This window comes from Pteropus vampyrus, unplaced genomic scaffold, assembly GCF_000151845.1.
Source record: "Pteropus vampyrus isolate Shadow unplaced genomic scaffold, Pvam_2.0 Scaffold26, whole genome shotgun sequence".
NCBI lineage: Eukaryota > Metazoa > Chordata > Mammalia > Chiroptera > Pteropodidae > Pteropus > Pteropus vampyrus.
In genome coordinates this window covers 386,012-396,931 of record NW_011888807.1, presented here as the reverse complement: position 1 = coordinate 396,931, position 10,920 = coordinate 386,012, and the positions used below count along the sequence as shown (strand labels likewise).

The 10,920-nt window shown below is 34.3% G+C and overlaps 1 protein-coding gene across 1 annotated transcript in view; it reads left to right on the top strand.

Annotated features, from left to right (window-relative positions):
- The window catches only part of EPHA6 (EPH receptor A6), an 841,299-nt gene that overhangs the window by 729,865 nt on the left and 100,514 nt on the right, over nucleotides 1-10,920 (top strand). Inside the window, 1 exon segment of the mRNA XM_011356398.2 lies at nucleotides 4,302-4,511. Coding sequence (XP_011354700.1) covers nucleotides 4,302-4,511 — 210 coding nt within the window.

Genomic DNA, 10,920 nt, shown 5'->3' with positions numbered 1-10,920 from the left:
TCAGCAACCTAGGGATAGAGGAGAACTTTCTAAACTTGATAAAGGCTACCTCCAAAAAAACCTACAGGTAACATCATTCTTAATGGTGAGAAACTTGAAGTTGTCCCACCAAGATCAGAAACAAGGCAAGGATGACCACTCCCACTACTCCTCTTCAATATCATACTGGAAATACTAGCTAATGTAATAAGGCAAAGTGGAGCAGAGGGAAGCATACAGATTAGGAAGGAAAAAATAGAACTGTCATTATTCACAGATGACTCATGATTTATGTAGAAAATCTGAAAGAATGAACCAAAAAAAACTAGACTAATAAGCAGTTGCGGCAAGGTTGTAGGATACAAAGTTAATATACAAAAATCAATTGCTTTCCTATTAACAAGCAGAAATTGAAGTTAAAAATACAATACCATTTACAGTACCACCCCAAAAAACGAAATATGTAGGTGTAAATCTAACAAAATATGTATATGATGTATACAAGGAAAACTACAAGACTCTAATAAATAAAATCAAAGAACTAAATAAATGGAGAGATATTTTATGTTCATGCTTGGGAAGACTCAAAATTATTAAGATATCAGTTCTTCCTAAACAATCTATAATTTTAATGTAATCCCAGTCAAAATCTCTAAGTTATTTGTGGATATCAACAAACAATACTAAAGTTTGTATGTAGAAGCAAACAACTCAGAATGGCCAACATATTATTGAGAAATAAAGCTGGAGGAATGACAATACCCGACTTCAAAACTTATTATAAAGCTACAATAATCAAGACAGTATATAGCATGGATGAAAGAATAAACAAATAGATCAATGGAGCATAATAGAGAGCCTATAATAAACACAGTCAATTGGTCTTTGACATAAGAGCAAAAGTAATACCACAGAGCAAACATAGTCTTTTCAACAAATGGTGCTAGAACAACTGGATACCTACATGCAAAAAAATGAATCTTGACTCAGAACCTTACATCCTTCACAAAATTAGCTCAAAATGGATCACAGACCTAAATGTAAAATGCAAAATCATAAAACCTCTAGAAAATAATATAGGAGAAAACCTAGATGACATTGGATATGGCAAAGGCTTTTTTAGATAAAACACGAAAGGCACAATCCAAGAAAGAAATAACTGGATTCATTAAAATTTAAAACTTCTGCTCTGCAAAAGATAATGTCAAGAAAATGAGAAGACAAAACACAGACTGGGAGAAAATATTTGCAAAAGACACAGTTGAGAAAGGACTATTATCCAAAATATACAAAGAACTCTAAAAATTCAACAAGAGAAAACAATTCATTGAAAAATGAGCCAAACACTTGAACAGACAGCTCATGAAAGAAGATATACAGATGGCAAATAAGTGCTTGAAAAGATGCTCCAAATCATATGTTATCAGGGAAATGCAAATTAAAACAACAATATAATACTATGTCCCTTTTAGAAGCCAAAATCAGTAATACTGACCCAAACACTGGTGAGGATATGGAACAACAGGACCTTGCCTTCATTGCTGGTGGGAATGCAAAAAGGTACTTTGAAAGATAGTTTGGCAGTTTCTACAAGACTAAACGTTCTCTTACCATACAATCCAGCTATTGCCCTCCCTGGTATTTATCCAGGGGAGTTGAAAAGTTATGGCCACATAAAAGCCTGCAGCTATAAATATGCTTTAAACACAGATGCTTATAGCAGCTTTATTTATGATTGCCAAAACTTAGAAGTAACCAAGATGTTCTTCAGTAGGTGAATGGTTAAATAAACTGAGTACATCTAGCAATGGGATGTTATTCAAATACAGCACTAGAAATAAATGAGTAATCAAGCCCTCAGAAGACATGGAAAAATCTTAAATGCATATTACTAAGTGAAAAAAAGCCAATCTGGAAATGCTGTATGATTCCAACTATGGACATTCTGGAAAAGTCGAAATTATGAAAACAGAAAAAGATGAGTGGTTGCTGGGATTGGGAGTGGGGATGATGAATTGGTGGAACACAGAGGATTTTTAGGACAGTGAAAATGCTCTGTGTGATATTATGATGGTGTGTACATGTCATTATAAATATGTCCAAACCCATAGCATGTGAAACACCAAGAGTGAACTCTAATGTAAACCATGGACTTTGGGTGATTATGATGTGTCAATATATTTCATCAATTATAACAAATGTGCCACTCTGGTAAAGGATGTTGATAATAGAAGAGGCTATGCATGTGTGTGAACAGAAGGTATGTGAGAAATCTCTGTACCTTACTCTTAATTTTGCTGTGAACATAAAACTGCTCTAAAATATAGTCCTTTTTTTTTTTTTTAAGAAATAAGTTGGTGCTTTGTGCTGCCCTCAGAATAGATAGGAAATTGAATTTCAAACTGGTGTTAAATAACTATTTTTACTTATGATGTAAGAGTTTATGTTACCAATTGATTTTTCAGGAAAGTGAATTTTCTAACTTGTATTACAGTTACAAAACTACATATAATTATAATAAGGTTTTATTAAATAGTAATTATTATTAAAATAAGTCGGGGCTTCTCTGTGTGTTTTGTATGTGATTCTCACTACAACCCTGACTTGGATTATTCTACTCTCATTATACAGGTAAAGAAACTAAGGCATTCCTTAGTTTTCAGATGGTCCTTTAACATTTTCTGCTATGCAGAAATTTTACATTGACAAGAACTGTGACACCAGGCAACTTCGTTTCTAACAGTTAAAAGAACAACCTCTTTAAATTTAGTGTAATCCTTTCTAGGCCAAAGAATTTATGCTTTTAATTCTACTCAAAGGCTTTCAGATCCCTAACAGAGGAGAGGTAGGTAGGGTACATGATAAAAGAGGCGGATTTCATCTAATAGTGCACTGTCTCAGAAGATGGATTGGAAACATAAAGAGCTAATAACACTGAAGATTTTCTCTGCTAGGCTATCTTTTATACATTAATTATACAGAAGAACCTGCTTAAATGGATACTCTTGCTGTAGAATACTTCTTTAAAGAGAGGCTTCTTTTCCTTACTCTGCACTTGAGCTGGGTGATGTTATTAGAGAGCTTTCAAAGAGATAAGTTGATATAGCACGACAAAGTTTATCTCATTTATACTATAAGCTTATTCATTTAACTGACTAATAAATCATCACTGTGTAGGAGACTTTGTCACCGATATGGTCAAATCATCCCTGTGTTTAAGGTAATCTATAGTTTTAAATAGGATATCCATGAAAAATGCTTAACTTTGCAAAAATTTAGGATACTTTTATTTATGCTTCTACCATACTGTATAAGGTAATGTAGCCCTATAATCTCTTGCTAGATGTTCATTTTTAAAATCGTTCATAAATAAATGTTACCTGATGCATAAAACCAACTTGAGAATCTTTCATGTTTCTCTATATCTCCACTAAAAATGACAATTTCTAAATGACTGAGTAGAACAATATGCATTGTTTTTTAAACTTAAAATATTTTTATTTTTATTATCTCTAACCTCCAGGGTACTATTTGTATCTGGTCGTATTGGTGCACATATCTTGCGTGGATGACAATTGGATATTTTTTTAAATTATATATTATTTTAAAATCAAGGTGAGAAAAATAAGTAGTTAAGGGATTGACTAATACATACCAGTACTGTACCTGGCTTGTTATGCATATTTTGTTTAATCTTTCCAACTGGGAGCTAAAATAGTTCTGTTTTCAGTCAATTGACAATAACTTCCTATTTGCTCTATATAATGAAAGAATGGGAAAATCTTGTTATTATCTGTTTGCATGGTTTCCTCCCTGCCCCCTGTAGCTTTTCTAAATTTGTTTCTGGTTTACACAATCAACTTTTTTTCTGAGTGATCATTTTTCACTGTATTTTCAGTTATCATAGTTTCATACAATCCTAAATTTTGCTCACAACTATAGAAAGTGAATCCTGTTTTCTTGATAGTCATTGCTATTACCTTATTTGACTTTAGTTCTCTCTTATTACTTAAAGTTTTTGAAATTATTTTTTCTGGAATTAATTTCCAGAAAAAAATAATTTGATTATTCTCTTCTATCCTTTGTTCTCCTTCATCACTTCCAGCTAGATTTTCCTTTCCTTTAAATGTCAAACAAGTTCTTATATTTTGTTAGGATCATAGTCAATACTCAGAAAACTTGATGCTTATATTCATTGTACACAGTATAATAGTCTCAAAGATTTTATTTAATACTACAGAGATACACACACACAGGTATGCATGCCTGCTTACACATTATATTAAAATAAATCGATGTAAACAATTGGGATTCTCTTTCAGAAACATGATGGCCACTTCACAGTCATCCAGTTGGTTGGTATGCTCCGAGGCATTGCATCAGGAATGAAGTATCTTTCTGATATGGGTTACGTTCATCGGGATCTAGCAGCTAGGAATATACTGGTCAACAGCAACTTAGTATGCAAAGTTTCTGATTTTGGTCTCTCCCGGGTGCTGGAAGATGATCCAGAAGCTGCTTACACAACAACCGTAAGTTTACATGTTCTTTTCCAATGTAGTTTGTTTACTTTTATTATTTTTAATGTTATTAGACTAATCTGTTTCTGTTTTTCTAATTTTCTGCTCTTATTTATCATTTTCCCAATTTGACATTATTATTTAATTGAAAAGTATTTGCTTTATCTGAGTGTTTGGTTGAAAACAAAATAGAACAAAACTTTTTTATAGTTAACTGTTTTCTTCCATTGTACCGGGACAGTGTTATTTTAGCATCATATTTGAGGTCCATCCTGTCACAACAAATCTGCCTTTGCCTGAAGTATTTTCGATACTTCAATAATGTCTCCTTTAAATGGAGTTCTGTGCATTGAAGAACATTGCAATCAATTAAATCAGTGATAGTGAAGAGCAAGTGGTTATAAAATGACATTTTTTTTCCTCACAGCAAATGCAGTGTAATAATCTGATCATACTTAAAAATGAACAATATAGGTTTCTGTGGAGATGTATAAGTACATTCTAAACCCTTTTTTGAATGATATTTGGGGGAAATGTGAACAAGAATAAAAGGCTAAAACTTTAGAACCAAATTATCCCATATAAATTATACGATCTCAACTTAACTCATGAATAGTTTAAGCATTTCTGAATGCCTCAAAACCAATTCATCCCACTGATCTCTCTGGTTATTGTTTCAAGGCATTCAGTCTCAAAGTCTTTCTTTAGCTATATTAAAGTTAATAATTTGTAAAATTATACAATATTCTGTTATTTTTTTAAACAAAACTCTCACCGTTGGCTCATTTGATAGGCAACTTCAATGAAAAAGGAATCAGTAAAACTATTCAAGATGTTTTATTCTCTTCCCTTTTCGTAACCTTATACATTATTTTAAAAGAGGCAAATCCATTATTTATTTCCCTTTTATTTCATTTTCTATGAGATTCTTTTGAAACTTCACTGTATTCAATTACTCCAGAATGAATGCAAGTTTAATATTATAAATGAAACATGTTATACCCTTACTATTTTTGCGTTGTAAAAATGTTCTATATTAATTTATCAATGATATTTTTACTAATTTGTCCAACAAAGAAATAAAGTTCTAAGGAAAATAAGTTAATCTCTCAGAGTCTGTTGTATAAGATAGCAGTATCTATTGATCTTTTAATGTGACTGAAAAGCTTCATAAAAATAAAAGTCTATCAAGTCTGAAAGTAAATTGTATGTTTTAGAAGAAGCAGTATTTTCAACTCCATTTTACTACTGGAAAATGTGATAATTACTTTTTTCAAGATCTTTATTTTCTTCTCTTTTAGTTTTATAGCTATATAACTTAAAGCATATTATTTATAGCTATATAACTCTTATGCATATTATTTCCCACCTTGGAAAATAGTGTTTAAATTTCTTATATAAATATTATAAAACATAATATTTATAAAAATTACAACAAATATTATCCACATAAAGAATAAAGTAAGATAGGAACTAAAGAATGAAATAGGTAATAACTACTAAACTCTGACTGTATGCCTATATAGATACACTTGAAATCCCTTCTGAAACAAGGCACTCATAACTAAATTTAAGATTCTAATAAAATTGGCAGGCTAACCCAAATCTTAAAGCATATATGTATTTTGTTTGGTCAAATTTGACATATAAATTTCAGGCATGTTCTTCTGTCTTATATGATTCTAGAGACTGAGAGGCCTAGAACAGTTCTGTTTTAATATAAATCTAACTACAGAATTAAACATCAAATTAAATAACCAGACTATTAATACTTAAACAGTGCCCCTTAAAGCTATAGATTGTGTTTAAATTAAGAAATAAGTCTCTACAATTGAAGTTTCCATAGATAGATGATTGGATAAAGAAGATGTGGTACATATATACAATGGAATATTACTTAACCATATGAAAAGATAAAAAAACTGCCATTTGCAATGACATGGAAGGATCTTGAGATTATCATGCTAAGTGAAATAAGTCAGACAGAAAGAGCTGAAAACCATATGATTTCACATATATGTGTGATATAAAACTAAAAGCAACAAACAAACATGACAGAGACTCATGGACATGGACAGTGAATTAGTGGTTATCAGAGGGAAGGGGGGAAGGAGGAGTTAGATAGGGGTAAAGGAGGTCAAATATTTGGTGGCAGAAGCAAATTTAACTTTGGATGATGAACACACATTGTACACTTGAACTATATTTGATTTTATTAACCAATGTCACCCCAATAATTTTAATAATAAATAAATAAATAAATAAATAAATAAGTCAGTCAGTCAGTCAGTCAGTCAATCAGTCAGTCTCTGGCTTCCAGTCAAGATGGCAGAGTAGATAGACACTGTGCTTGCTTCCTCTGATTATCACATCAAAATTACAACTTAACTACAGAACAATCATCATTGAGAATCACCTGAAGTCTAGCTGAAGAGAAGTCCTACAACTAAGGACATACCCAAGAAGCCATCTGGTGACTGGTTGGAGGGGTGGAGCAGGATAGTTTCACACCCACATTTGACAGTTAAAAATCAAGAGGGCTATCTCAGCGGTGGAGGTTTCCCCGGAGGAGCAAGGGTTCTCAGGCCCTCACCAGGATCCCCAGTCCAGGGTTCCATTGCTAGGAAGAGAAATCCCGACAACATCTGGCTGTGAAAACTGGCAGAGATTGTGGCTTAGTGAGATGGAAGACAGCTGGAATTCCTCTTAAAGGGCCCATGCATGGACTTACTTGCTGACAAACTCATTCACTCTGAGCTCCAGCACTGGGGCAGCTGTTCAAAAAGCATCAGGGACATACGGAGAGGAGCTGAATTGTCTGGCTTCAGGGCAAGGCCTGTAGGGGCAGCTTTCTCTCAGGCAGAAGTGCTGGTAGAATTTACTTTATTTTTGTTGAGCACCCCCCCCACCCCACCCACCACCCTCCTGTCCAGAGTGCAGATGCAGGTGGTAGCCATATCTGAGTCTTCAAGTCACCCTGCTCAGGTAATTCTCTAAGACCCCAATCCAACTTGCAAGTTCACTCAAGCTGCTTCCAGAGACTTTTCCATATACACATCCCATCTTCACTCATGCCGCAGACTTTCTTAAAATCTCTCAAAGGTTCAGAAAACCCAAGCAAGAAGCATCTGAATTCAGCATGCCCTGTACATCTCACTGAGCAGCCCCAAGCCCGATACTAACAGTAGCCACCCTCGGGTCATGCCTTAGCTTCTCTAGGCACCTTTAAGCCCAATGCAGGTGGAGGCCATCTGTGGATTGCTTGGTAGCTCATGTTAGGTGGCCTCGGCAGGGCAAAGGCTGTGGCTGAACTTGGCCTGCAGCAGATCCCTCTGGCATGCCCACTGGCCAGCTTCAGACTGAGCTAGAGCACCACCTGGGGCTAACCGAGGACCACACACCCAAAGAGCAGACTGAGAGGGCACTAAAGTCCTTCTAAAGTGAACCTTGTAGAGTCAGCTCATCACTGGCCAGTCCTCACAACCAATCAGCCCAAGAGTCAGTCCTGCCCACTGATTTGTAAACAGCAACCAAAGCTGAACTACAACAAGAGGGCATACACAGTTTATACAAGGAATATGCCTATAGTACCTAGCTCAGGTGACCAGGGAAGACTGTGCCACCAGGCCTCACACCACACCTACTGTATAAGGCCACTCTACTGGGAGACTGGGAGATATAGCAGCCCTACCTGATACATAGGAACAAATACAAGTAGTCAGCCAAAATGGAGAGGCACAGAAACATTTCCTAAATAAAAGAACAGAACAAAGCTCCAGAAAAAGAACTAAATGAAATAGAAACAAGCAATCTATCAGATGCAGAGTTGACAACATGGTTATAAAGATGTTCAATGAACTTTGGGAATGAGCAGATGAATTCAGTGAGGACTTCAACAACGAGATAGAAAATATAAAAATGGAGATAGAAAACATAAAGAATCAGTCAGAAATGAAGAATAAAATAACTGAAATGAAGAATATCTTAGGAGGAATTAACAGCCAATTAGATGAAGAAGAGAATGGAATCAGTGATTTAGAAGATAAAGTAGCAGAAAACACCCAATTAGAACAGTAACAAGAAAAAAGAATACCAAAAAATGAGGAGAGTTTAAGGGGCCTCTGGAACAACATCAAGCAACCCAATATTTGCATCATCGGATTACCAGAAGAAGAAGAGAGAGCAAGGAATTGAAAATCTATCTTAAGAAATAATGATGGAAAAGTTCTCTAAACTGGCAAAGGAAATAGACATACAAGCCCAGGAAATGCAGAGTCCCAAACAAGATGAACTCAAAGAGGGCCACACCAAGACACTTCATAATGAAAATGCCAAGGATTAAAGATAGAGAGAATCTTAAAAGCAGCAAGAGAAAAGAAGTTAGTTACCTACAAGAGAGCTCTCATAAGACTGTCAGCTGATTTCTTAGCAGAAATTTTGCAGGCCAGAAGGGATTGGCATTCAAAGTGATGAAAAGCAAGGACATACAACCAAGATTAATCTACCCAGCAAAGCTATTATTTAGAGTTGAAGGATAAAGAGCTTTCCTAACAAGAAAAAGCTGAAGTGCATCACCACCAAACTGATATTGCAAGAAATGTTAAAGGGACTTCTTTAAGAAGTAGAAAAAATACTTTCAAAATGTGAATAATAAAATGACAATAACTACATATCTATTAATAATTACTTCAAATGTAAATGGATTAAATGCTCCAAACAAAAAATAAGATGGATAAATGGATAAGAAAACAAGACCTTTACATATGCTGCCTATAGGAGACTCATTTCAGATCAAAAGACACACACAGACTGAAAGTAAAAGGATGGAAAAAGATATTTCATAAAAATAGAAACGAACAAATAAAAAAGCTGGGAGAGCAATACTTATATCAAGCAAAAATAGACTTTAAAACAAAGGCTATAAGAAAAGACAAAGAAGGACCCAGTAATTCTACTTATGGGTATTTATCCAAAGAAACCCAAAACACTACTTCAAAGGGACATGTGAATCCATATGTTTATTACAGCATTACTTACAATAGTCAAGATATGGAGGCAACCTGGGTGTCCATTATGGATAAATAGATAAAGAAGAGGTGGTACATATATACAATGGAATATCTCTCAGACCTAAAAAAAATATATATATATATGTGAAAACTTACCACCTGCAACAACATGAATGGACCTAGAGGATATCATGCTGAATGGAGTAAGTCAGACAGAGAAAGAAAATGCCAGATGAATTCACTTACATGCAGAATCTAAAAAACAAATTGGTAGTTACAAAATAGTCATGGAGATGTAAAGTATAGTATATAGTCAATAATATTGTAATAACTATGTATGATGTCAGATAGGTACTAGACTTATTGGGGTGATCACTTTGTAAGTTACATAAATGTCTAATCTCCATGTTGTACACCTGAAACTAATATAATATTATATGCCAACTGTATTTGAAAAATAAAAATTTTTCAAAAAAATAATGTCTCTGAATTTAACAGGTATGAATTAAATGGTAAATAAGGTAATCGAGCACATTTGTAATAGATCTCGGAAATACTTAACTGCTCAGAGGATCCTGGGGTACAAAATGTCATAGACTCATCACTTGACTTTATAACTAACACGAACATTCAGTACTTAAAATATCAGAGCTCTTGTCTTCAAAGAGCTTATTCTTTGACCGAGTAGACAGACTGATGCTTTCTTGCATTAAATGTTGTCCTAAAGGTCTGAAAAAGAAATATAGAAGTGCCAAAAAAACAGAGGTCTGGAGAAGTCTCCACAAAAAGATAAAATTTGAACCAAACAGTAAAAGATTTAATTAGGCAGACAGTTAGGGAAAGTGTTCAAATAGAGTAAAAGTAAGAGAAAAAAATATAAAAATTTGGGGAAGCAAATGGGCATGTTGACGGAAATGAGGACAGTTGGAATGGGGTCAGGAGTAGTGGAGGGACCACATTGTGAAGGTGTTAAATGGCACTTGAAGAAATTTGGAGAATTTTCTATAGCAATTAAGAGACAGACTAATTGATTTAAATAGGGGAATAACAAAATTCATGCATACCTTAAAAGATATTATTGGCAACAGTGTGAAGGAAGGAAGGATTGAAGAACACAAGAACTGGTCACCAGGAGACTATTTAGGGCATGATTGCTGTAGATTAAAAAGGCCATATGGCTTTAATTAGGTCAGTGGTGGATCGAATAAAGAGAAGAGAGAATTGAAAAATTATTATAAATGAACAATTTTTAAGACTCAGTAACTCATTAGATTACAAGGAAAAAGGATTTAAAGATGACATCAATGTTTATAGATTGAACAACTAGTTTATGGAGATGCTGTTAATCAAGACAGAGAATCCCTGTTAGAGATGGCTGGCTAATGGCAAGCTTACAAAGCACTATGATAACA